The sequence below is a fragment of the Buteo buteo genome, chromosome 1 (genome assembly GCF_964188355.1).
Source record: "Buteo buteo chromosome 1, bButBut1.hap1.1, whole genome shotgun sequence".
Classification (NCBI taxonomy): Eukaryota; Metazoa; Chordata; class Aves; order Accipitriformes; family Accipitridae; genus Buteo; species Buteo buteo.
Window position 1 is genome coordinate 25731403 of NC_134171.1, and position 27545 is coordinate 25758947.

General features: G+C 43.2%; 1 protein-coding gene across 2 annotated transcripts; it reads left to right on the forward strand.

Annotated features, from left to right (window-relative positions):
- The first annotated feature begins 1502 nt into the window (after window positions 1-1502).
- KLF3 (KLF transcription factor 3) lies at window positions 1503-27545 on the forward strand. 2 transcript variants are annotated; one of them, XM_075024402.1, is made up of 7 exons: window positions 1503-2124; window positions 6260-6298; window positions 13264-13360; window positions 19196-19691; window positions 20159-20309; window positions 25980-26140; window positions 27308-27545. In XM_075024402.1, the coding sequence occupies exons 3-7, from the start codon at window positions 13304-13306 to the stop codon at window positions 27487-27489; spliced, it is 1047 nt and encodes a 348-aa protein (XP_074880503.1). In that variant the 5' UTR covers window positions 1503-2124; window positions 6260-6298; window positions 13264-13303; the 3' UTR covers window positions 27490-27545. The 2 variants fall into 2 exon arrangements, with proteins under 2 accessions (XP_074880503.1, XP_074880507.1); XM_075024406.1 differs by lacking the exon at window positions 1503-2124 and adding an exon at window positions 2467-2789.

Consider the following 27545-nt stretch of genomic DNA (forward strand, 5'->3'; position numbering starts at 1 on the left):
GACATCTTTAGACATAGACTGAACATGCGCCTGTACACAGCAGCATGTTTGAAAACGCTTCCCCCATCCTTCCCCCTCCCCTCTTTGTTTTGCCTTTGCAGCATTATTGACTGGGTTAATAATAACCAAAGAGAACAGAAATTTCAACCCAAACATGTCAAAAACGTGTTACGTTACGTTAGGGTCCTATTCAGGCAGTTAAATACACAGACTGATCCTACGGAGCCGGAGATGCTCAGCACCTACCACAGACTTTACCCACGAGAACGCATCGCTGGCTTCTCACCTGTCCATGCAGTTTGCACTGCAGGACAGGGCCTTGCCGAGCACAGCGTCTCCCTCTTCCTTGGCATCATTTTTAGGTACCACGTATCAATGAGGAGAGGACGTGATTTTATTATATAGCACACTGTAACAACTGTAAGCGCAATACAGTGAATTAGTGGCAGCACCTTTCCCTAACCAACGGAGTTGAGGCAGTAGGCCAGGATATGTATTTTTTTCTTTAAAAGAAGCACGGCTCTGACTGAGGTCCCTCGGTCTACCCGTGGGTACGGAGACAAGCGGCTCCCGTTTCACAGGCGGTACGTGCAGCGCACCCCGCTGAAAACTCTCTCAAGCAGCCAGCGCAGCCCTGGGACAAATTCAGCCTCCCCGCCGCCACGGCGCGCCCCGCCGCCACGGCGCCCCGGGAGCCCGGGCAGCCTCACGGCGCCGCGGGGCCGGGCCGGGCCTCCTCAGCCCAGCCGCCCCCCGGGCAGGGCGGCAGCCGCCGCCGCCGCTGCCCCGCTCCTGCCCCTCCAGCTGCGAGCGGAGCCCGGAGAGGGGCAGGACCGGGACACGCACACCTGCCCCGCGCCGGTGCCGGCCGCGGGGCTGGGCAGGCAGGGGGCGGCCGGCCCGCCCCGGGGCCGCTGCCCCCTCCGAGGGGAGGCCGAGCCGAGGGGAGCTGGCAGCGCCGCTCGCCGTCTGCCCCTTCCCCTCCCGCGCGGAGCCCCTTCCCGGTGGGAGGCGGGAGCGCACCCGGGCCCGACGGGCTGGTCGCAGTCATAAAGAAAACCACCCCGGCAGGGGCCTCAGGCAGCCGGCAGTCCCGGCGGCGGCCGGGGCGGGCGAGCCGCCAAGCCCGGGCGGAGGCGGGCCGACACCTCTGCCCCACGCCCGCCGCGCTCCGGCCGCCGGTCCGCGCCTTGGCCCGCCTCGCCTCGCCCGGCCCCGCCACCTCCCCGTCGCGCCGGGGCGCGGCGCGGGCACAGCCCCGCGGCGGCCGGGCCGGGGGAACCGCCGCCCGGCTCCGCGCCGCCCCGCTCCCTTTCCCAGCCCCCGCCGGCGAAGCCAGCTCGGCGGCAGCGCCCCAGAGCGAGCACCTCCCTTCCTTCCCCCCGGGCGCTGGGTGTTGCTGTTGTTTTGCTGCCGCCGCCGCCGCAGGTCGGCCGGGGTGGGCGCGGAGGGAGGGAGGGAGGGGAAGCGGTGCGCTGCGGGGCCGGGTGCCAGGCGCACGCCTCTGCCTGACACACGGGCGGGGAGGAGGAGCTGGCCGGGCAGGTTTGTCAGCGGGGCGGCGGCGGCCCCGCTCCCCTCCCCTCCCTTCCCCTCCCTCCCCGGGCTGCTGGGGATAATTAGTGTCTGTGCGAGTCTGTCTGCCCCCGGGAGGCAGGGCGGGCGGCGCGGAGTCAGTGCGTGCCCGGCTGTTTGTGCGCGGTGACTCGCCCCGGCCCCTCGGCGGAGCCTCCACCCCGCGGGCGGGGAGCCGCCCGGCCCGCCCGGCCGCGCTCCCTGCCGTGACCCTCCCACCGCCACTCACCCCGCCGGCCCGGGGAGCCTGGCAGGGCGAGCGGCGCCGGCGTCATGTGACAGCGCGGCCCGGTGCCAGGAGCCCGGGGGGAAGGCGAGCGGGCGGGCGGAGGGCGGGAGGCAGGGCAGGGCGGCGGGCGGGCAGCTCCTCCTCGCACACAGACCCGGAGCCACCGCGGAGGCGCCTCAGCCGCGGGGACGCGGGACACGCCGGCCTTGCGCCTCGGTGCCGCCGCAGGCGCGACCCCCCCCCAGTCCCCGCCACCCAGCGCGACCCCCGGCACTGCGGGAGCCGACGGAGGCCGGCACCCTCCGCACCGCCCGCCGAGCGTAAGTGTGAGGGCGCGGGGGGGAGAGACGGACCGGGCTGGGCTGTGCCTGCTGCAGGATGGAGGTGCCGGAGGAGGAAAGTTTCCAGGCGCTGCGAGCGGCGCGGAGCCCGGGGCGGCAGGCAGCGGGACGCCGCCGGCACCCGGGGGCGCGGGAGCCGCAGCCGGGCCGGGGGGCGCCGGGGACAAGCGTCTCCGTCGGGCCGCAGTTGCGGGGAGGGGGGAGGGGGACAGGACTCGTCTCGGCGGGGCGCGGGGGGCTCACGGCAGGGCTCCCTCCGCGGCGCCTGTGAAACTTCCTGCGTGGCCGCCGGCGCGGTGAGGTGGCGGGAGCGAGGGGTGGGGGGCTGCCGCTGCCTGCCGCGCCCGCCCGGGCGGGCAGCGCACCTGTGTGGCCGTCGCCGTCGCCCGGGGCCGGGGCCGGGACCGCGGCCGCCTCCCCCGCGGCGCCCTCCCCCGCCGGCCGCGCTCCCCGGCGGGGGGGCTCTGGGGCCTCCCGCCCGCCTGCCCCTGGCGGGAGGGCCTGCGGGCCCCCGCCCCTTAGGGCCGCCCTCCCGCCGAGCGGGACCGCGGCCCCCGGCCGGCCGCCCGGCGCGGCGCGACAGGCTCGTCTTCGGTTAGAGACTGGGAGGAAGCGTCGTCGGATCCCCCGCGGGATGTCGTGAGGTGAAAAGTGTAGCGGGCTCCCTCGGTTCTGAGGGCGGTGGGGGAGACGCCGGGCTGGGCAGGAGCTCGCGTCTTGGCGGTGTCCCGCCAGCAGCGCGAGGCTGATCGGCGGCGCCGTGTCCCCGCTCTAACTCCCGGTGAAGTCAAGGATGAGACCGGCTCTCCGGAATTTATCCTTCGTATTGTCATCTAACCTTACCACCGCTTAGCCGTGATGTAGGCGACGTTAAAAGGCGTAGCGCCTGGGACGGCACGGCAGTTAAGTGCGGAGTGAGAAGAAACGACCGTAAATTAGCTTCCCTTTTCTGGATGCCGTTTGTTGGGTTTTTTTAAAGCCGAAATGGGAATAGGAGTTATTTGCTTTGGACCTGTGTCAGGTGAGTGCCTGGCACAGCTAGGGGAGCCCTAGAAAAGGAAGGTTCGGCAGCAGGCGCCTGCGCTGGGAGATCACCTAACCGGAGGTTGGGAGAAAGATCTATTTCGGAATACCTCAAGTTCTTCAATAGTTATATGAAAAAAATACATTAAAGTTGCTTTGTGTACTCCCCTGGTGATTCGGGTACTGTACCTGCGCTGTCTGCTGTGTTTTATTGGTTTCCTCACCTTCGAAAATTCAGGAAGTGTCACTATTTGTGGAGCTGAACTCTGAAGGTTTTATTGTTGGGAAAAGCTGAATTTGGGTGGCTGATGGGAGAGCTCTGAAGACTTGACATTATTTAAACATCCATAAATGTTCATTACCTGTATTGAAAACAAAGAATTACACGGCTGCTCACTAGTGACTTTCCATAGAATACTTTTAAGAGACACTGTCTCGTTAATCGCAGGAGGAGCTGCTTCTTGTGTGAGAGGAATTACATCTGGATTTGATAATCCTGCCTGACCCAGAAAAGATTTATTTCAAACTAACTTTCCTCTTGTATTTTTAAGAATATTTTGCCTAGTATCAAAATACAAAAAACCTGAAGTTGACTTGAGTGGCCTTTTTTATTTTTTTCCCAAAGGCAAATACTTGCCCCCCCAGCTGGGAAACTGGGCGTAAGGTGGGGGGGGGGGGGGGGGAAGAAGATACTAAATGGTTGCTCACTTCCCTGAGAAACTGAGCAAAATTTCCTCTAAGCAGCAGAGCTGTGAGGGAGCCCTTAGGTACTGTGAGGATTTGACCTAGGCAACACCTGTTTAGCCAAAAGCAAAAGTCTTCAGATAAATAATGATGTAAATGTGACTGAGATGAGTCGAAGGCCTGGAGATAATAGAGATGGGAGTTATACAACCACTAAATTACTTATATTTCCAGATATTCACTATGAAGAAAGGAAGGAACTGATACCATCGGCATAAAACCTACACCCACACATTGCTGTGTAGATGCTGTACTAGCCAGTTGTTACCTCATGTGTGTTGTTAAACTCCAGCCATGAAACCCCACAGCAATTACTAGTGTTACTGTGGTACTCGTCCACATAATTTGCTGTAACACATTCTCACATTGGATAATATTAGATGTCCCACCCATAGTATATAAATAACCGATGCAAAGTATGTAAGAGAGAGTATTTGAAACCACAGCTTTGAAGGAAAACAAATGTTGAAGTTACTCTCTTGCAAGACATCTCTGCCTCATGTTGTCAGCTTATTTCATTTATTCAGCTGTATATTTAGGTGCTTCAAAAATAAAGTATTATATCCATGGAAAATCAGGTCCTGAGATGAAGTCTGAGTGTGTATGAAACAGGGATGTACAAGGCTAAGCGTGTGACAGCTTAGAAAAATACTCTTGGGTGCACTGAGTGATGTTGGTCCTCAGCTATTGAGCCATACGGAACAAAAGTGAGACACTGTCCGGGAGCAGCCCTTAGCTTTACAAATCACTCCTGCGGTGGTCTGATCCCCCTAGCTCTGTCTATGAAGAAAGAAGGTGCTTATTGTCAGGCTGGGGTGCTCCCTGTTTGATGTCATGAGCCTGTAGCTCTGTTTAGCTACTGGCATTCTGTAAATACAGTAATAAACCAGCTGATCCCAGGGAAGGTTTCAGCTAATCGTCATGACCTGTGGTGTCTAAAAATCTCCTGCTCCCTGATGTTAAGGGAGCCTGTTTGTAAATAGGGCAGGTCCCCTGCATAAGGACAGTGTTTTTATTCACACCCAATGAACAAACACCTCCACCCACTGTTGTTGTTTTAAAAGACTCCAGCTGCTCATGAATATAGGGTCAGGGAGGGCCGCCTAAATGTTTCTCTGTGCTTTCTCCCCAGCGCAGCCAGCAGAGCTGTTTCCTGTTCTTTGTTTCAAGGCTGGGGTTTGCGTCACACATTCCAAGTGGCATATGTGGTGCTCTTTCCTGTTTCAGGCTGTTTTCTGGCAGATCGGTAGCCTCGTCCAGGCCCCTTGTCACTGCCCCTCAACTCCCAATCCCCACCCAATGAGTTATCATGTCTCTACACACTCACGATTGCTTAAGATGCCTGTGTTATGTCATAATAAGGTTTCCAAGTTAACCTTTAACGCACGCCCTCGACTCCAATGTAGTTATGGGGGTGAACTGGAGAGCTTCGCTACCTTCGCTGACAACTTGTACTTGAGTTTACAGAAAGTTGTGAGCCAGTTTTCTGCTCTCACTTGCTCATCAGCCAATCTGGAATAGCTCCATTAAAGTCACGGAGTTACACTGGTGTGAAAAGAGTGTGAGAAGAGAGTCCACATCTGTAGGCTCATACTTATAAGAGGGTTTTGGCTTCTGCCATGACCCAACCTGAATGGCCCACCATAAGCACTTTGTATTTCCAGATCTCAAAAGGAATAGGTATTTTCTCCTTATACAAACTAGAAGATTTCTCTGTCTTCCAGATGTAATACAGAAAATGAGGCACTGCTGGCTAACTTTTCTTTGGAATGAATAGGTATGGCCGTCCCACATTTTGCATTTTTGAAGGCATAAAAATAAATCTTTTACTCCTGTTTTTATATTTGTCTTCTTCCCCCACCTTGTTGCAGGCAGACATAGAGATGAGAGGAAATTCAGAAAGAGAGCATAAATCTTTGTGTTGCTTTGGATCTGACAGAAGAAGAGCTAAAGGACCCGGGCCAAAGCTCATTGAAATCAAGAGAAAGACTTGCATTAACTTCAGTGGGCTTTGAATCAGGCCCTGGATGAAAATGCAAGATGGAGTGTTTATTCTTCTCTGTCACTTACGGGCTGGAATATGCATGGTTTCTGTACAAACAGAAGTACTTCCACCCTTTTATTTTACCTCTTTTTATTTCACTCGTTTTTAAGTAATCTTACAGTTCCTGCTGTTGCTCTTTTGGATGCTAAAAGTTCGCTGTTTGTGCTCATTGCAGGTATCTTTTAAGAAGTATCCAAAATACATGCTTTAAACTTCCTCTTTCAGGGCTTAATTGTATGTGAAAAATAATTTTTACTGAATTCTGTGCACGTCCTTACATCAACTTGTTTTTTGTCTGTTCAGAAATCCAGATAACAAGAAGTATTTGGCCACACAGTTTTGGTAAGTGGTTTATTGATTATTTTAATTTGTTACTCTCAGTTGTTTTTACATAGTTGTTTTTCTGTTAATTTTAGAATGCTATGGGTTAGTTTATCCATTAGAACCCAATAAAATATCTTAATTCTGGTACTGTTAATTTGCACAGGATTTCAAACATATTTAATCTTTTTTTCCCATGACAGAGGGAAAGTGTTGCATTTAACTGCATTTAATATTGGAAACTTGTGTATAATAAATGCAGTAAATTTTGTGGTTCACACCTTCTTGTAGCCAGAAGTTCTACAAAATCAGGGACTGAGATTAAAATTATAATGGTTTTGTAAACCAACTTTTTAATATTAATTAACACCGCTAACAGGAGGTCTTTTAGAGTTCTTTTATGCTGTCAGTGTTGAAGCTTTTGTGTTTTCATTCCAAGGCTAGTTGCTTCCAATCCAGAATATGAAGTTTGGCAGAGCTGCTTTTAGGAGAGATTTAACCCTTCCCTGTTAAGCATTCACTTGATGCCGAGTTTTACTTCGAGGGTTTTGTAGCTGTAGTTGATATCTCCCAGGGGAAGGAAGTGTAAGTGTAGATCAGCCAAATGGAAAGATACAGCTCTAACAGGTTTTTAATAATAGTAAACTAAGAATGGAAAAAAAAACCAACCAAACGTGCGGTCTGTCTATCATGCAGTCAGTGTGTGTTACCAGCAAACTAACTTGATCCATGAAGGCATAACAGACTTTCCACTTTTAAAGAGTCTAAGCTGCTTTGATCACTTGTCTCATTTGTACTCACTACACTGTCCAGCTCTTCTCCCTGGTGTTTTTTTTCCGACTTCCGTGGGTACATAGAAGTTCATTGACATTTGCCCTGTATTCAAATCCTCATTCAAATTAATCATTTAGGCTATTATTCATAAATGTACACTTCCTTTCTTTAGGATTAGATTTTTTTTCTTCTTCCCTATACTATCAAAAATGTTGAATCTCTGTTTCATATGTTTTGTGAAATAGCAGAACCTTTTACGTAAGAGTATTTTCTGTCATTCTTCCCTCATAATAAAAAGATAGGATTTATATTTCTCCTTTTAAATTATCTTCAAAATTTACCTCTTAAGAAAAACACAACAAAAAAACAAAGTTCAGTTTGGAAGGGAAAGATTATCATACCATTCCACATACTTCACTTGTTTTCAAAAGTCTGATCTTTTATCCTTACTAGACTGTTTCTCCTTCTAAGAAGTAGCTTGAGACAGGAAACCAGACAGCAGTCTGCCCTGATAAGGGAGAATATTGTCTAATGGAGGTGCCTCAAGGGCTTTTCTTTCTCTCTCCCTAAGGTTCAGTAACTGTAGAACTGAAGGTTGAACAGGCTTTACATGGGCTCCATTTTTCCTTGGTAGAGAAGTCATTTTCTTAATGAGCACTGCAAGAACTTTTTTGCCCAAAATTTTTACATACAAGAAAGCCATTTCCAGGCATGTGGCTTCAAAGAGCCTGCAACAGTATTATCAAAATTTTAATGGAAATACTGATTAGTCTGCTACACAGCTGATAAATAATTACATCAAAGCAATTCTAGGTCAAACAAAGTGATATCAGCAAAGTTAGGATGCACAAGTTGTGCAAAACCCAGATTTTTCAGCCTGTTAGCAGTTCTGAAAGGAGGAAGGTAAACGATTTTCATGTCAATAAAAAGCAAAAATAGTCTTAAATACTAAACAACATAATCCTATAGAAATATTCTTTTTCTTTGTGCCTATCAGGTAAAACTTTCAGCAGAAAATTTTTGCCCAGGCACCATTTTCTTTTTACGCAATATCCTGACTTTTTCAACAGTTATTCCTGTTTCCCAGTGGAAATCCAATGAATAAACAAACACAGAAGGCTGCTGATCAGTGAAACGTTTTCTCGATGTACTAGTTCATCGTGATTTTCCCCCTGCTCTGTTCTTCATGGGCTGGCTGCTCCAGTCCCTTCCCCCAACACCGTGTCTGGGCCTTTGCTCCTTTCCCTGCTCTTGCTTGCTTTGACTGAGTCTGACTGCTGTGCTGAGCTGGAGAGTTTCTTTGCCTGCTGCTATTTTGGGGCCCAGTGCAGTAAAGCGCTTGCTTACTTCCCATTAAAGTTAATGGAACTTTAGAAACATTCTTTTGCTGACTCAGGTCTTGATGAGCAACTGGTACAGTAAGTGCAAACACATCTTGTTACTAGCCCTGGAAAACACTTTTTGTACCTTTTGCAGGGAATCCTGCTCTCAGAAACTGTTTTTTCTCTGTCAAACTCTCTTTCAAGGTTCCACTGAAGAAGACTTCTCACCCAGGTTCAGAAAACCTCCCCACCCTTTGGCTTTCATCCGTGGAGACTATTCTGATATTATCACTTCTCCTTAGTATCAGGGGAAGTTTGACTCAAGGCTCACAGAAGTAATAGTTTCAGAGCAACAGCCTAAGTCCCAAAGGGCTTGGACTGAAGAGCTTTGGCCACATGACTTACGTCGGCTGCTAGATGCCAACAGTGCTGCAAGAGCTGCACTGTCTTTGCAGAGGACACTCATGCAGTGCTAATTTAGCAGATATCATTACATTATTCTGTAATTATACCAACAATAACAGTCATACCTTGAAGCTTCTAGACAAAGTCTCACTGTACCACAGGGCAGCATTCCTTGCTTCCCCCAGGCACAAAGATTGAGAAAGCAAACCCCATGCATGCTTTCATGCAGCGTGAAGAGAGGCAGAATTTATGGTCACCACCCCCCTGTCCGCAACAAGAGTCAGGTCACTGAGCGCTCTTCCAGGTATTTAATGAGAGCAAAGGCTTTGTGTTAGAGGGAGGCTTTATAGTTGTTGGATGTGCACAGTCAAAACTGGCCCTTCACCCCACCCTTTCCTTTCATAACAGGTCTGCAGAGTTGGTGGACCTTGAAGGTAGATGCACAGAGCTGCTGGGAATAGCTGCAGTGCAGTTGCTCTTCTCCAGCCGCTCTGCCGTGCAGATGTGTAGTCTGGGTCCACTCTTTAACCGCTTTGCTCATTTCATCCAGGGTAAATAATCCATACAAGTCCTTATTGTCAGAATACACGTTAAGTACCTTTAAGCTTTCATTTACTCTTAATTATGTCTCTGAAACAGTAAACAATACCTGTCAGGAAGTTAGTATTGAGAAGTCTTCAGTCCTGACAAGGTGATGAACTCTATCGATGATGAACTTCACTTCTGGAAGGGGTACTTCACTGCGTATTGGATCATAAGGGCAGAGTCTGTGTTTTTTTCTGGCTTGGTGTCTTCACTGGACTTCAGATAGAAGAATACTGAGGGACTTTGCCTGGACTTCACCTTGCACCTGCCCTTATTTGCATACAAAACCCAGTTGCTTCATTTGTCTTTCTGAAGTACAGGGTGTGAGCAAAATGTTATCAAAAGCCATGTCCTGTTTGGACAAGTTGGACTGACTTGGCGGAGTTCCACAGGGTGGAGTGAATGGGAGGAGGCAAGAAAGTAAAACTGGGTGGCTTGTTAGCAGAAAAAGAGAGGGAGAGCAAAAAAAAGAGGGTGGAATGTTTGCCTACTGGATTGTAGTTAATTATTTAGTTTCAGATTACATGCATTTTAAATTCTTTTAACCCACATGAAAAAAACCCTTTAATGCAAAATAGTTTATCTAATAATGTGAAAGACAAAGGCCCTTATTTTTTAATACGCTTAATATGAATATGTTGTTGTCTCCTCACTCTTTTTTCCGGGGTATCTCAGGAACGAGAGACAGTGTTTTGATTTTCCAGAAATTAGTTGTATTTACTAAACAATTTGTGGGCTTTCAAACAAGTACGTTATGAAATCAGTGTGTAAAGTAGAACCCAACTATTTTTTCGTTCCTCTGTAATAGAAACAGATAAGACTGTTTACCTTCCCTATTGCCCCCTTCTCAAACGTTTAGGAGAAAGACTGAGTTTTTGAGTGAGTAGGCACAATTTTACAAATAGACTAGGAAAAACTACTGACTTCTTAGTAGGAGTAGCATGCTTTATTTGTGTGTTAGTGTGCATGCACGTATTTGCTTGTGAATGTCGTCCAAGCAATAGATTTGGAGCATTATTTTTAAATACAAAGAGAATTTTTTGTGAGTTTATTTGCAGCCTTAGGAAAGTGTCCTTCTGAGCTAAATTTTAAATGCCAGACCCAAAGCTGGTTTGTATTGACTATAGCAGCTCTATCAGTTTCTACCAAATGAGAATTTGACCCTCTGATCTGGACAGTAGAACCAAGCATTATATATTAATTGATTTTCCTTTCTTGAAAATTGGTTTCCAGTCACTATCAAATGGGGAAAAGAAACCAACCGCTTAAGAATAATGTGATAAAGAAGTGCTCAATTTCTGTACTATGATGCAGCAATAAAAGTAACGTTTTCCTCTGCTGTTCGTAGATGACTGCACCCGAGAAAGATCGAGAATTCCGTTTCACTTTTATTCAGTGCAGTACACTTTCTGTTGTCTATGTCAGTCTAATTCCTACACAGTAATTTAGAGCCCTCTGAGGAAACACTCAAATGTGTAGCATGACTTGTGAAATGTGTATCAAGTGTTTTTCATGCACTTTCTTGGAGTAAAAGGTGAAAAGGAGTAACTCTTAAACTGAAGAAAATCAAATTTTAAAACAACAGAAATAACAAAAAGAATAGGCTGGGAGCATGACTGCTTACTTGGAACAAACTCTTTCCTTCTCTCTCTCTCTTTTCTTTTTTCCCTTTTTCCTTTTCCTCCTTTTTCCTTTTCCTCCTTTTTCCTTTTCCCTTTTCCTTTTCCTTTTCCCTTTTTCCTTTTCCTTTTCCCTTTTTCCTTTTCCTTTTCCCTTTTTCCTTTTCCTCCTTTTTTCCTTTTCCTCCTTTTTTCCTTTTCCTCCTTTTTTCCTTTTCCTCCTTTTTTCCTTTTCCTCCTTTTTTCCTTTTCCTCCTTTTTTCCTTTTCTCTCTTTTTCCCTCTCTGTTTCTCCCTTCCTTCTTTCCTTCACTAAAGTACAAATTGGTGTGTCAGTTTATCTGTGCACATATAAACTAAAATTTAGAAAGTTTCTGGAAACTTGAAAGCAAGTAGTTCCAAATTCTTATATATGAGGTCTGACAGGCTACATTTTACTTTAAACATTTTTTATGTCCAAAAGTATAACTTTTTTCCTGTTTTCACAATCCATATATGTGTGTGGGAATGTGTGTGAGTGATGCATAGATATGCATATATGTATTTAACGCATAGATACATGGATATATTTCTGGGAAGACAGTCTTTTGAAATGTTAGTTCTAGCTATGTGAAATGTTAAAAATCTGAAAAAGATAACCATTCAAAGAAAAATAGTATAATTAATAACCTTCTCACAAACATACTTAAAGTATTTACAAAATTATCACAACTTTTAGCAAATAGTGCATTCTTACACAACTGCTTCTAAAATAAAACTACATGTTAAGTTTAAACTGGAAATTACATTGAGCTGCTCTATTGGTTTCACTTTTTTGCGATTTGGTTTTGTCAGGCCTTTGACTTTTGTAAGAAGAATTATGAAGATACTTTTGATACTTGTTTGTTTCCATTATTCAAAATGTACACTGTTGTAATATATTTCCATAAGTCTTTAAACTTTATTAATATACCTGAATAATTAATGATAGACTTGCAACAACTCATGCCATCTTTCTCTGGAAGCTCTTAACAAAGTTTTAGCTATAAACACACATGATAGTTAATTGCAAGATTGTTCATTAGTGTAGGCTTATTAGAATTGTTTTAATTTGAGCAGGTGCATCTTTAAATTTTCATTTTGATTTCTGGGAGGATTTTCCGGCCACAGCTACAAATCTGTTATTGAGCCTTTAGCCTACTTCCGCAGGGTGAAATTGTCTGGATGTTGTAGTCTGGCTGTATTTGTTTCTTTCCAGTGCCATCTACTGGTCAAAATTGAATTTGTGTAAATTTTTTTTTGTCCTCAGATCTTAATAGAGGTCATACCACTTCCAGGCAGGGCTGGGAACTGTACAGTGTATGGTCAGAACTTGCTCCTTTAACATCAGTCATATAATGTATAACCTCAAGTGATTTATAAAAAGCTTGCCAACATCTAAATGTCATTGAGAACCGCTTTCCTTCGCTTCTCTTGTTTTTTTACTCCATACACTTGCGGCTTTGCCCAGTAGAGATGTCTCCTCCTTCCCTTCACAGCATCTTTCCAAGTTGACCATGGCAGATGTGTAGTATGATAGTTAAGTTATGACATGCTTTATGCTAAATACTTTTATTTCAGGCAGTTTGAGATAAGCTAGAATTGGATAAGTGAGGTTGAACACTGTAGTGAAGCTGCACAGAATACAACCAGATTTTTTGAAATGCTTCTCTTTTGCACAGATAGCACAAATTGTTGAATTGTCAGTAGGTTTATTATCTCAGGCAAATAACTGATGTATTTTTTATGTTAAGTCATTGCAACATGTTGAATATACCTCTCCAAATTAGTCCTGGATTTTAATCTTTCTTTTGCATTGATTTCAGTGTCACTGTGTGTGAAAGTTTCAACTCCAGGACTCTTAGAAAAAAGATGTCCTCTCCAGAATCAGTTCACTTGTATAAGCAAGATTATTCTTAAGTTGTAATGCTGATGAGAAATGCCTAGTCTAAACTGTGATGTGTTTATACACTGGCAGCTAATGAAAGTGACAGTTCTGTGATCTTGGTATGCTGACATGCACAATAAAAATTCAAATTAGCTTGCATTAAAGTGAGCAGATGTCCCTTTGTTTCAACAGCAATTGGGAAAGAATAAACTTACAATAACTGAAATATCTAAATGAAGCCCAGTCAAATGTTTAAGAAGCTATGTTAGAGGTGGATAAATATTCACATTAATATGACAAAATAGTAAGTTCTGTACAATTCAGAAAGTTTAGGGGATTTCCTGCGGCTTTGTAACACCTTATCTTTCCCCTGCAGGCCAGGACATCAGAGACATCAGAACAGCTGAATAAAAAAGATGCTAATGTTTGACCCAGTCCCTATCAAGCAAGAAGCCATGGAGCCTGTTTCAGTGGTAAGACTTCTAAAATACATTAGCCTTTGTGATTACTGTATAGGTTTTTCACCTTTAAATTCATACCAGGGTTTCTCTAAGCTTTGGACTAGCTTAGGAAAGGCTGTGAAGCTGTATTTTGCTCTTAGGGCAATCAAATTCATATTTTAGGAAAACCTTTTCTGTAGTTTATGAGTTTATTGCCCCTAGATGACCTGCCCCATTACCTCTGCTGGTGCTTCCATCCCCAGAGCAGAGGAGAGAACATCCAAGTACTCCTCAGCCACTACAGTCCAAATATGATCGCTGTAGCTCATGCTGATGGAGGTGGGTTGAAATTAAGTTGCCAGACTTCACAGTGAGGTGCGAAGGGCCTGTGGTTTCGATTCAACACCTTTGAACTAAATGAACAGCTTCTCACTGTCCCCTTTTCTGTTTCTCTCTTGGTCTTGACAACATGTGCCTGGAGCTAATTCTGCGCTCTAAACAGTAGAAAATAATCCTGACAAAAAAAGCAGTGGCTTTTTGCTGGGTAAGCTGGGTGCATTACCTTACCATGTGAACAGATTAGAACCAGGGCGGTGGGGAGGAATGGGGAAAAAAGGGGAAGGGGAGACTTTTCTTTTCAATTGGGTTAATTTTCCATCAGCTTGGTGTATAGGGTCATCTCAAAGAAGAGTCTCAAGCAAGATCAGCAGTAACATTTAGCTGGGAGGGGGACAGTGGGAATTGTGATGATTTAAGCTGCCAGGGAAATACAGCCTTAGGAAGCAGTTTCATGTATACTTCACCTATTCAACTGTAGGCCACTGCTGAAAGGGAAGGTTCAGGCTCTTCTCCCTCCTTTCCAGCTTTGTGTCTCCTTTGTATGGCATGAAGCAATTGTGTGGCCACAGAATGATTGGTATCCTTTGGATCAGCTCAATGAATAGTCAGAATTGCTAACCCACCAAAAATACCCGTATTTTTTGGTCAGATCAGGAAGCTGATCTGACTCATTCTGTGCAGCTGCTCAGTGCTAGAGCAAGGGGAAGGGGGAGGACAAGGGAACTGGACCTCCCCTTTCACCAGTAGCCTGCAATAAAATCAGATTAAGTGTAACATGAAACCACACCCCTAGAAAGGCTGATCAATTAAAAGGGTGAAGTCAGTGTGCATAAATTAGAGTGCATTAAACTCATGCTCTGAATGGCATCTTTCAGTGAAAAGTTTGCTTCCTGTTTTATTTAAAATGTAGAATAATTGTCATCAATTTAAATGCATCTGTAAGCAGTTTGATTTCTTCAGTGCTATTAATAACACTTTTTGAGAGTTAAATTTACATGCATGTTAAAATTACAGTTTGACTTTCATGGGGTTTATTTACTTGAAAGCAATGATAGAAAAATAACTGATCTATCACTGAGAGTGTAAGTATGACAAATTCCAATATTTGGGTCAAGAAAGAACTTCAGTATTAGCCAGACTGTCTGTCATTTCAATCACAATTATTGCATAACCTTATTAAGATTAGTGCTGATTATCTATGTTTATCTGAGAATATTTAATGGTGTACATCAAAGGTGGAAAATGGGCCACTTTTACAAGAAAAGTGTCATTACACAAATAACAGAAAATCGCTGTAGGGACAGTGTGGGCTGTCTTTTGTACTCATGTGCCTTCACCTCCCAAAGAAGGTTCTGCAGTGGCTTGGGATGGTGCACATGAGAGACACAAGATCCTGTCCCAGACAGCTGTGTGCTTCTACAAGATGGACAGGGTCAGTCCCTCAGCAGGCTGACCAAGAGAGGAGTGAGCAGTCTTCCCCAGACTGGCAGATGAAGGAAAAACTGCAATGGGAAGAACAAGGGAGCATTTCTGAGCCAAGTGCATTTCAAGACTGTAGTTTCAAATGTTGCTTATTCTATACCATGTGCTCCTTGCAGAGGTGTGGTACCTGCCATGCATTAGACCCCTGGAGTCATCTTGGATGTTCTTATAACTCAGTGTCATCACTCTGACCAGCCATTATAGACTATTCAGAGTATTTTACCAAATCTGTATGCTTTCCTTTTTGTTATTGCATAATGAAAAAAAAAAAAAACCCCACACAGGAAAGGAAAAGCAGAAAGTCCAGAGGAAAGGACATTTTTTGAGTGCAGTTCCCCCCATGGAGATTACTCTGATTTCCCTTGGGCTGAGGAGTGTGTGTGTTTCAGCTTCTGTACACACACAGGCTGTTTAGCCCCAAGCCCTTGAGGTCCTGGCTTTGCCAGCACTTCTTGGTCTTGTGGCTTCCTTGGAGCCCTGCTGCAGCGGCTCCCCAGCAGAAACTGCTCTTGAGACCCCTCTAAAGGGAGGAATCATAGTATAGAGAGAACATACGAAAGGATAGCGGCCACTGAGTGTGTTAGTTTTCTTGACCTTCTTTTGAAGAGGTGGAAGGAAAGAGAAACCATTAATGTGATGTTTTGGAAGTGCTAAGCATAGCATTCAGTTCATTGCGGGCTGACATAACTCAGAAATCTAAAATCAGGGTTTATTTGTATCTTATCTTTCATTCTGATAGTATTATTAGAGGCCAAACTAAATGAAGCCCCTTAGGAATTATTTGTTATTTTACCTGAACATACACTGTCTGTAGGTATAAAGTCTGTCTTAAAAAAATCCTATTAGTTGGGGTGGGAGAAGGAAACAAATTATGGTTTTGACACCACTGTATTTCAGGGTGTGTGGCTGAAAGGATTAACTATACTTCTCGCATGACTGAAGCTCGCACCCACAGTATTTCATCACACTACCAACAGCTCATGCTATTTATTGAATTGAATTATTGAACACATTTTATGATAGTTCTTAATGAACTAGTGACAAAGTCACCTGAGTCCTACCTAAATATTTGCTGCAAGGACTTTTTAAACATTCAGACAAATACCAGTTACTGTTTAGTGAAAGAAGGAAAGAAGTTGCTTTTTTATGTGTTACCATCTTTCTTTGAATTGAAATAAACAGTTTTTCTCTGCCCTTCCATCAGTCCCAAAACTACTTATTTCACCTGTTTTTAAAGACAGCTATGTGCTATATGGGGGGTTGAGATCTTTAGTGTGCTGGAATACAAATTTCATGTGGTGAGAATGCTTTTTCATGTATTAGCTACTATTTGGATTAAATCCTATTCATCCTCTTACATGATACTGATTTGACAAATAGTGTAAGAAGGTAAGCAGGTTCTTCACCTGTTCTTGTTTTTCTAAGAGGCTGGCTAAATTTTAAAGTTAAATTCATAGGGTTATGTAGTTTATAAAATGAATTGCTTCAAAATTCAGCAGATACTCTCCTCTTCATTGTTCTAGCATCCATCTGAACTTTTCCACCCTTTTTCTTCCCAACACAGAGAATTTGTTGCACCACATTTTTCTATCACAACTTTATCTGCAGTTCAGGTAGAAACATAGGAATTAAAATTGCAGGAGGAAGAAAAGTTTAGAAAAATGATTCAGCTTCCCCAAACTGCCAGAAAAAATAGCTTATGTTAAATATGCGCCAGCTTAATTACAACAATTAAAACCTTCTATACAAAATAATGCAAGGCATATGGGTTAAAATACCGAGTCCCTAAAATAATCACTTCTTAAAAACAGGACTATTTTCTTCCTAATTCCTGGAAAATATTTCTTCCTTGTCTAAATATATTTTACTTAACTTTTCTAGTTTACAGTTCTCTGCACAACATTTTAATAGTTTGGTATTTTTTCAACACAAACCTGGTGTTACTTGAACAGTTGCAAGAGGATAACTGTTTATATATAAAGGTTGCAGCTTGGAGATGCTTTGTTCTTTAATAGACTCGTTGACCAAAAACATTCCCTAAGATTTAAATTGCATAGGTGTTCTTTTTCCTTTCTAGTATTCTTGCAATGGAAGAAATGTTCATAGGTAGTGACCTTGTGATCATCCCTGACAAACTTGCAGCACTGTAAATGCACTGATGCTTAGTGGTGGAACATTTACAGTTTGTTGAAGCCGAGTAGACTTTGTACTGGCAACCAGTAACGGCAATTTTAACAGAAGTACTTAGTATCTCTTATGTGTTTAAATTTTGAATTTTTGCCTATGCCCATAACTTGATCAGATTTAATAGATATTAAGTACTGTTAAATATTAAACTCTATCAATATTCAGTGGCCTTCATCACTTAGAATGTTAATAATTTCGTCACTGGGCTCAGCAATGGTGGCAAATCTATAGAGCTTGTTTTAGTCAGCACTGCTTGCAATAAAGGTATTTTAATAGAATTCTGAGGAACCAATTACCACCGAAGATGAACATTTTTATAGATTGAATTTGTAAGAATAGTCATAAAGAGAATAAATAAAGTTTCAGCGGTTTTAATGTAATGTTTACTGTTTTAAGATTAATCACCATTGTGTATGCTGCTTTATTTGAGTATTTTGTGGAATAGGTGACTCAGGTTTGTTTTATCACAGTGCTATGAATGCAGGAAAATTTAATACTTTATAAACTCACTGTTTCAAACAGTAACTGAAAAAAAGAAAAATACATTTGTGTCATTTTGCAAAAATACTTTTAGTTAATGTTGACATTTAAAATCAACTACCAATTCCTCACAGGCAAGACAGAGGTAAGAAATCAGGAAGATGTATTGCTAGAAGTTTTCACCCTGGGAAGAAAATAATTGAAATGTCATGGAAATGATTGTATAAAAATGCAATAGTTTTATACTTCTACTCTGTTTCACTTTCTACCATTTCGAATATTTTTTTAACCCCACTTATCAAGGTCTTTTTGGTGCCAAAGAATTCAGCAGTTTTTCAATATTAGTGTGAAACTGCTTAGCCTTAATGTGAAGCTTTACTTACCTAGAATCCAAAGATAGCATTTAATTTCAAAAAATTTACAACATCTAAAGGCTAAAAAACTGTGTGGATTGCATTTTCTATGTCTATCTGCTATGTTAGAACATCGCGTTGGGTTCTGTTTTAAGTTACCTCAGTTTTCAACACTTCTAAAATGCAAAATCGATCTGGATAGTTGTTTAATAATACTATACTCTGCAATAATTGTTAATACTTCTTGGTTTACAAAAATTGTTTCCACTAAAATATGAAGATCGTCACATTGGTCAAGATTAGCTTCAGGGTTTATATGATCTTGTAATGAGAACTGCTAGCGACCATTAACAGGAATATTCTTCCAATGTGTCAAATGTTTATCTTTATACCAGTTTTCCAAAATCAGATGGGCTAGTTAGCTGCTTTATTTCTCAAAAAAAAAAAAAAAAAAATCTAGAATTTACCTTTTACACTCTTGAGTTTATCACCCATTGCTTATATAGTTCAGCTGTGTGTTTTTATTGCTTGTAGGGTTCAGATACGTAATTTCTTGCTTTAGTGGTGATTGTTTTCCAATTACTTAAGCAGTTGATTGGGACCCATTACTTGCAATTCTAAGTCCAATTTAACTCCCCTCTTGCTTGACTTCATGATCCTCAGTATACAGTTATATGCTGGGCACAGGACCATGTATCTCCCAGGTCAGTTAAGTAATGTGCAGCTTAGTGTATGAAAAGCAGTTTTTAAGGGAGAAAAAGAGTTGAATAAGCCTTGAGGATTTGTTTTCATCATCTGTTTTACATTGCTTCTGAAACAGTTAGTGAATCAGTCAGTACTTGAATAACTTCCTTTGTGTGAAATATTAGGCTTTATTTAATTCACTTTTATTTAGAAAGTACATTAAAGTGCCTTCTTGAAACTTTTTCATTTTGCCTCAGTTTTATTAGCTGCCTTTCTTCTTCAGCAGTAATTGTGTGTGTGTTGATTTATTATTTGATTTTCTTTATTTTCCTACTCCTGACAGTCATACCCGTCCAATTACATGGACCAAATGAAGCCAAACAAATATAGCGTCATTTACTCTACACCGAGTATGTTGCACAATAAATTCTACTCAAATCCCGAAGGACTATCAAATGGAATCCAGATGGAGCCAGTAGACCTTACAGTGAACAAACGGAGCTCACCACCTTCAACTGGAAGTTCTCCTTCCCCCTTAAAATTTCAGACTGTGCATAGGAGAACTTCACCTGGATTGACTCTGTCCTCACCCAGCTCACCTCTCAGTAAATTCACACCATCACCCCCAGGAGTACAGCCTATTTCCATGCCAATAACAATCCCACCTGTAATGGCGGCCGCTCTTTCACGCCACGGACTTAGAAGCCCTGGAATACTCCCAGTTATACAGCCTGTTGTGGTCCAGCCAGTTCCTTTTATGTATGCTCCCCATCTTCAGCAGCCCATCATGGTGTCCACAGTTCTTGCAGATGAGATGGAAACTCCAAGTAGCATGCAAGGTTGGTGTTGTCAGAGTTTCTTTTTTATGCCATCTCATCCTGAGAAAATAACTGTATATCCAAGCACTTCTTTGTGTGTTTTTCACATTTTAGGAAATGGAACATAATTCCTTTTCTTCTAAAATATACAGGCATAGAATTTATTGTGTAAATATTTTACCAAACTTACCAAGGTTGTATTCTGTTCTGATTTATACCTGCATAAAGCTATTTATCTACTGAGATTTATCCACTGACTGATAAAAATGTTGGACTGATGAAAATGAAGAGAACTGTTTTGCATCATAGTTCATCAGGAGATAGACTAAAATTGGAAGATTTTGTATTTTAGCATAAATTCTTGCACTAAATATAGAGCTGGGGGATTTCTTTTGTTTTAACTGTAGATTTTTACATACAGTTTTTATTTCCATAACTTTCTGTATTTTTGATGTGTTGCTTTCCTTCTCCTACCCTCCCCCATACAGTGCCTGTCATTGAGTCTTATGAGAAGCCTACACTGAAGAAAACAATCAAAGTAGAGCCAGGAAGCGAACCATCGAAGACTGACTTCTATCCTGAACAAATGTCACCTCCAATGATGACCTCATTGTCTCCCCAGCAAGTAATGTTGCAAGAGTAAGTAGCTAACTGCTTGGACTACTAGCTAGTCCCAAGATCAGGAGAAGAATGAAAAGTAGTTCATTGCAGCAGTTACCAATTTTGAGGGGGGGGGCAGGGGGGCCAAGTGTTGCTGTGCTTTAGAACATGTGATAAAATACAGAAAAACATCATTCCCCTGCCACTGCCACTGCGAAATGTGATTTCAATGTTTTTTTCGTCTTTAGCAGTACAGGAGTTGATATGTATTGATACATCGTAACCACATAGCTTGGCCACTTAATATAATGCATTTCTAAAGTAATGTTAGTCCCTATCCTACGATTTACTGAAAGTAGAAATCCCAATAAGCCAGTGAGACCTGTTTATGTAAAACCAGCAGCAAACTGGAAAGATACTGTAAAGACATTGCATACTGATCTCTGTATTTATGTTACCTAAAACACCTTTCTTTAAAAAGAGTCTTGTGACTTTTTGTTGGAGGACCTCTTTGTCTTTTAAAAAATGTTGGCTACTTGGTGGAAAGAACCCCCTCAGGCCTACAAGTTCTGCATATATTGAGTGAAATTCCATGTTTACCTAAGACCGTTGTTCCGTTGGAGGTTTTTTTGGCAGCTCAAGTAGATCCTGAAGTTTGCTCTCCTCCCAGCCATTTGTTTCTGCCCCAGTCAGTACCAATTCATTGTGCTGGTACAAGTGTAACTGGGGCCACTGCATGAACTGGATCACAGATCTAACAGGGGTTAAAACAGTCCTGTTTACAGAATGCATAGCAAGGGCTAGAAAGAAGTAGTGAGGTCTGGGGCAGAAACTTTTTAATTGGAAATATTAAAGATTTCTCAGGAAGTACCTGAGGAGCCATTTCCTGTTTTCCTAGGGAAAATTCTGTCAACTTAACCAAAATTATGGAATGGCCCAGAGCCCAGCTCATCCTTCAGCACGCACTGCTCTGGGCAGGCATGCAGGCTGCTGGCATGACTGTGGCAGGAGCTGAAGCTGGGAACTCAGCTGGGCTCACAGTACATGACCTCAGAATCCGTTTCTGCCCTTTCTTCCTGCTCACAGTCGCCCTCAGAGTGGTTGTATGAGACCTCACCCCCTAGAGTGGGGAAAAAGGGCTCCAAGCCAGACTCCCAAAACCAGTGTGTGAACGCGGGGCGATTCAGAAAGAGGGAGAAAGCATGAGATGGGCAGTAGGCTGCATTCCCTTCAGAAGGCAGCCTCTTCCTCTTGCTCATGACTGTTCCCAGGTTAGAAGGCACACTGTGGCTCCAAAGCTAACTACATTCTGCATAGCCTTCTTGTGGGCACCCCTCCTCATTTTCAGGTCTCTAACCAGCTTAGATGCAGCTTCTAGACTGCAGGCTCTTTGCAATTAACTAGTTGCCAGCTAGCTTTTATAAACTGTATGCTGTTTATTTAAAAATAACCTTATCTGGTTTATTATAATAAGCACAAAATAGTAAACATCCATGTTTACTAGGGAGTTACTTATCTTCCATAATGGACCTACCACGTAAGGGAGTCAGGTCTGCATGTACTTGGAACTAACTTCTGCTAGATCAGGACTATGAAATGGTTCGGTTTACTTTTGTCCTTTGTTAGGCCTCTTTAAGAAGAGCAAACCAGTAAGTGCTGTTCCTGGCTGATGCCACACCCTTCCTCCAGGGCTGAGACTTCTGCAGACTTGTCACCTGCATTAGTGATTTGCATTAATTATTTCCCAATGAGTCCAGTTTCCACAGGAAACCCTTCCGCTGAGCAGAGAATATAAAATTTGGTATAACGTGTAGGTAGTGTTGTCACAAAAAACATTTGAATAGTCCGTGTTTTCAAAGCATCTCCTCTGCTTGCCCGTGCAGAACATTATGTTTATGGAGACCCTGTCCTCACATTGTAATGGCTTAAATTGCTTCCTAGCTGTCCTGTAGAGCTGAAGTTCTTGCTCGTTCCTAAAGCCAGCCCTTTCAAATTCACATTCTGCTATATCCGCAACAAGAAGTTTGTAAATGGTAGTTTTCATCTTTTTATCATTTTAAAAAAAAAATACAGAGACAAATCACACAAGTTACAAGATGAGAGACCTAGATAGTTATAAAATTTCCTGTTGTCTCACAGCTTCATCAGCCTCTCTCTGCTTCATGAGCTATAGTTAGACAATGATTTTTTTATCATTTTTCATAGGTTCCAGCTGCCCAGAGTGCACTATTCAGACACATAAGCTACATTAAAGGGGCATAGGAAACCTTCAGTCTCACTTTTAAGTGACTGATTTTGCTTTAGTGTTAATTTTTGGCATACACATTATGTACATAAAGTTGGTGGCATTTCTGTAGGGATTTTTGGACTTTCTAGTATGTCTGATAATTGGCATAACTATACAGTTATTTCTAAAATCAAACTTGAGGTAATAATCTCTGACCAAATATAAGAAGCCTCATTAACGTCGTATTTTTTCATGGGTGCAAGTGTCGAAGTCTATAACTCATGCTGTCAACATAGTATGGTGTTGGTAAAGAAGGGGAAAAAGCTGTTGAAAATGTAACATGATTTTTGGAAGATACTCTTACTTATTAAAGAATGGCGCTTAAATAGTTAGACTTAGGTGAATTTGTATCTGGTTGTGTAAGAGGGAATGAAAGAATTAGGGCTATGCTTTTGTTATTGGCACTTAATGTTACTCTGAGTTTCGACACCACCTTAACCATTTTTTAAAACTGCCACACCCTATCTGATTATTGATAACATTCCATAGTCTTGCCAGCCTCCTTTCCTCTAAAGGGAAAATGAGACAGAGACAAATTCTCATTGTTTTTTTACACGCTCTTAGATTGAAAACCATCACAAACAGTGTACAGCCAATATCCTTTTTCTCCCTTTTTCCAGATGTTACCATGTCCAGGACTAGCCTCCACACATAGGGATTTAAACCAAGTTTGCTTGCTGTCCTAAGCCAGAGCTTCTCCAAAAAGACTGGTATGCAACAGCGTTAAAACTGAGCATTGCTTTAGAGAAGCATTTATTTAGAAGCTAAAAGCCTGCCTTTCTTATTTAAGTATGTACATCTGTGTCTAACATCACCATCTGGGGTTTCCCGCCATTACAGTATTTTTAGCTAGATTTAATGTGTACTTGAAGAGTGCATCACTCAACAGTCACAGAAACACCCAAGAAAGAGAATTTGGCTCCAAATTTCAGGCTTGTAACTGTAATAAAAGAATTAATAACAGAATTAAACTTTTCCCACATCAGTAATTCCCATCCTGCTGCTGTGGAGAGTAATAGAAAATTTTTTTCCTTTCTAAACCATGCACAAGATTTTCTGTCTTTAGCACATGCTCTTTATTTTGCTGAAAGGAGTAGGTATTCAGTGTTTCTGAAAATGAGGCACTAAAGGAACTTGGTTTAAGTAACTAAGACAACCTAGCATTATAAAATGTAATTCGATCAGTAAAGAAATGTGAAACACAGTAACTGAGAAAAGACGGGAGTTCTAGAAAGCTTATTTCTGTCACATGGAGGAGCTGGTTTTGCAACAAGGACTGCTAGTATCTGTACACTATATACTAAGTTTCAGTTAAAAGCTAAAAAATATATTAAAAGCACTGATACAGGTCTGCTAACGAGTTGAAAAACCTTTGTGAGGTTGCAAGATTTGTAATGCCACTTCTTGATGAACATACTTACATCCTTTTCTAACATTGACATGGAAGAAAGAATCAAGGTTGTCCCCAGTTCTACAGTAGGGGTGTTGTTCAAACCTAACTATCCACAGTCAATGACACCTTTTAAGAAGCTTGATATGTTTTCACATGCGTGAATGTTTTAAGTTTTTGTTTGTCACAGGAGCCCATATGTATAGAATCATAGAATCGTTTAGGTTGGAAAAGACGTTTAAGATTGAGTCCAACCGCCAGCCCAACATCACCATGCCCACTAAACCATGTCCTGAAGTGCCACGTCTATGTGTTTTTTGAACGCCCAGGGATGGTGACTCCACCACTTCCCTGGGCAGCATGTTCCAATGCCTGACAACCCTTTCAGTAAAGAAACTTTCCCTAATATCCAATCTAAACCTCCCCTGCCGCAATTTAAGGCCATTTCCTCTTGTCCTATCTCCAGCCACCTGACAGAAGAGGCTAGCACCCACCGCACTACAACCCCCCTTCAGGTAGTTGTAGAGAGTGATAATCTTAGAATCATAGAATCATTTAGGTTGGAAAAGACCTTCATGATCATCGAGTCCAACCATCATCCATGCCCACTAAACCATGTTACGGAGTACCCTGTCTACGTGCTTTTTGAATACCTCCAGGGATGGTGACTCAACCACTTCCCTGGGCAGCCGATTCCAATGTCTGACAACCCTCTCAGTAAAGAATTTTTTCCTAATATCCAGCCTAAATCTCCCTTGCCGCAACTTGAGGCCATTTCCTCTCGTCCTATCTCCAGCCACCTGACAGAAGAGACCAGCACCCACCTCACTACAACCCCCCTTCAGGTAGTTGTAGAGAGCGATAAGGTCTCCCCTCAGCCTCCTCTTCTCCAAACTAAACAGCCCCAGTTCCTTCAGCCGCTCCTCATAAGACTTGTGCTCCAGGCCCCTCACCAGCTCCGTTGCCCTTCTCTGGACACACTCCAGCACCTCCATGTCTTTCCTGTAGTGAGGGGCCCAAAACTGAACACAGGACTCGAGGTGCGGCCTCACCAGTGCCCAGTACAGGGGAACAACCACCTCCCTGCTCCTGCTGGCCACACTATTTCTGATACAGGCCAGGATGCCGTTGGCCTTCTTGCCCACCTGGGCACGCTGCTGGCTCATATTCAGCCGGCTGTCAGCCAGCACGCCCAGGTCTTTCTCTGCCGGGCAGCTTTCCAGCCACTCTTCCCCAAGCCTGTAGCGCTGCATGGGGTCGTTGTGACCCAAGTGCAGGACCCAGCACTTGACCTTGTTGAGCTTCATGCAATTGGCCTCAGCCCATCGATCCAGCCTGTCCAGACTCCTCTGTAGAGCCTTAGTAGTACATGTCTTACCTGCACTATACCTGTGGGCTTCAAAAGCAAAAAATGATGTTTATGAAGGTCGAGGGACAACTTCAGACATCCTGTGGGTGTGCCACACAGGCTAAACTCTACTTTTAGGAATTGACGTCAGTGGTATAGGGAGGCCGCACCCTCCTGCCAGCACCAAACAGGAAATTCTTAATTACTCTCTAAAGGAGTGGCTGGAACAATAAAGATCGAGTTCTGCTTTGAAACCCTAAAGATACAATTTCTTTAATAATATGGAATAGCTGTTTCCAATTACAAGTGAATTAGTTACATTTGAAGGAAGAAGAAAAACTTAACAAGAGAAGTTCACTATGAACTCACAGAGTTTGAGAAATCTGGGTTTGACTGAAAAACAGGAATTTGAAGGGGTTTTTTTCCTTTGTAAGTTTAAAAAAAGCTAGGGAGTAGTAAAAATGGCTACATCATGCCACAGAGGGAGTAAACATTTAAAAATATTACTGCTAGAATACACGAAACTTGCTAAGCCCTCTTGGAATTTTTCGACATGCATGTAATGTTGTTCTTTCTGCCAAGAGACAAACTGGTAGTGAATAAAGGGCTCTGTCATGAATTGTATTAGCTGGGGTTTGCTGTGCTAAATGGTTTTCATTTTTAGCATTCAATTTGGCTTTGCAGGAATCACCCTTCAGTTATAGTTCAGCCAGGAAAGAGACCTTTACCTGTGGAATCTCCGGACACGCAAAGAAAACGCAGAATACATCGATGTGATTATGAAGGCTGCAACAAAGTCTACACTAAAAGCTCCCATCTGAAAGCTCACAGAAGAACCCATACAGGTTTGAGCATTGCTATGCTTTTCTTTTGTCAAGTCTATGGTAAAATAGTAGACTAAGCTTTTAGTTTGTGCTAATGCCAGGTGACCACAGATGTAAATAACAAAATGACAGAAGTTAGATCTGGCATTGTGCTGAATATAATTATAGGCTGAGCAAAAGACAGAGGGTGCACCAGGAAAAACCCACAGCAAAAGACTGTAAGCCAAAGCAGGATCACGGTGTATGCTGGTATGCTTTACATTCACTGGCCCTTTGCTCATTTTCTGTCCAGTTGCTTGCAGATTACTCATTCTGCACACCCTGTAAACACCAAATCAGTTCAAATTGCACTACCTCACTTCTTACATCACTGTTAAATTTGACTGAGACTTCCATGGGAGTAGCCCATTTGCAAAAGTCTGGACCATGTGCCAAATACAAACACATCTGCTTCATGTGGACATACTAACCACTGGTCCGATAGTGCTCTTTTCTGAGGGAGTGTTTCAGTAAGCATATCCCTATCTCTGTTCTCCGCAGAAACGTTCGTCTTGGCATGCTAAATGAATATATGTACATCCAACGTTCTTACAAAGATATGGGACACTTTTAGGTAAAACGGAGGCCAGTTTACATCTGTCTTACATCAAGCCAGCCCTTTACCTGTTAGGCAGCACAATGGTGTTAAGGACAAGGAAGATCACATATTAGAAAGTAATGATTGAGAGAGATTTTAAGTTGACCTCCTTGTGACACTGGTGCCGGTTGCTTATACTATAGTAACTGAGAGGTCACAACAAGATTTCTGCCTGCTGTGCTGAATGGTAGCACCAGTCGTTTTCCCCCAACTAATCTAGAATATGGGGTCCTGGTTTTGAAATACTTGAACAAATGCCTAAACCTTCACACTTCTGGGCTTGATGAGACAAAACAAGTGCTAATATGGCAGAGGAAGGAACAGAGAGACAATAAAAAAATAAGTTGTGGCAGGAAACAACTTTTTGATCTGTTAACTTTGACTACACAGTTCCTAGTGCAGAGTACTCTGCAGCCCAGTGCTGTTTGGAGGCTTTTTGAGTAAGCATTAAAGTACTTGCTGAAATTTGACAAGGCAGGAGGATAAATCTGTCAAATATTTAACTGATTTGTTTGTGTCTTAAATCCCCGCTTCTGTGTTTCTTTTTCCAGGTGAAAAACCGTACAAATGCACTTGGGAGGGGTGCACGTGGAAGTTTGCTCGTTCTGATGAACTAACGCGGCATTTCCGCAAGCATACAGGAATCAAACCTTTTCAGTGCCCAGACTGTGACCGTAGCTTTTCACGTTCGGACCATCTTGCTCTTCACAGAAAACGCCACATGCTAGTTTGAATGTCTTCTGTCCCTGACTCCTGTCACACTTTTTTTTTTTTTTTTTTTTTTTTTTT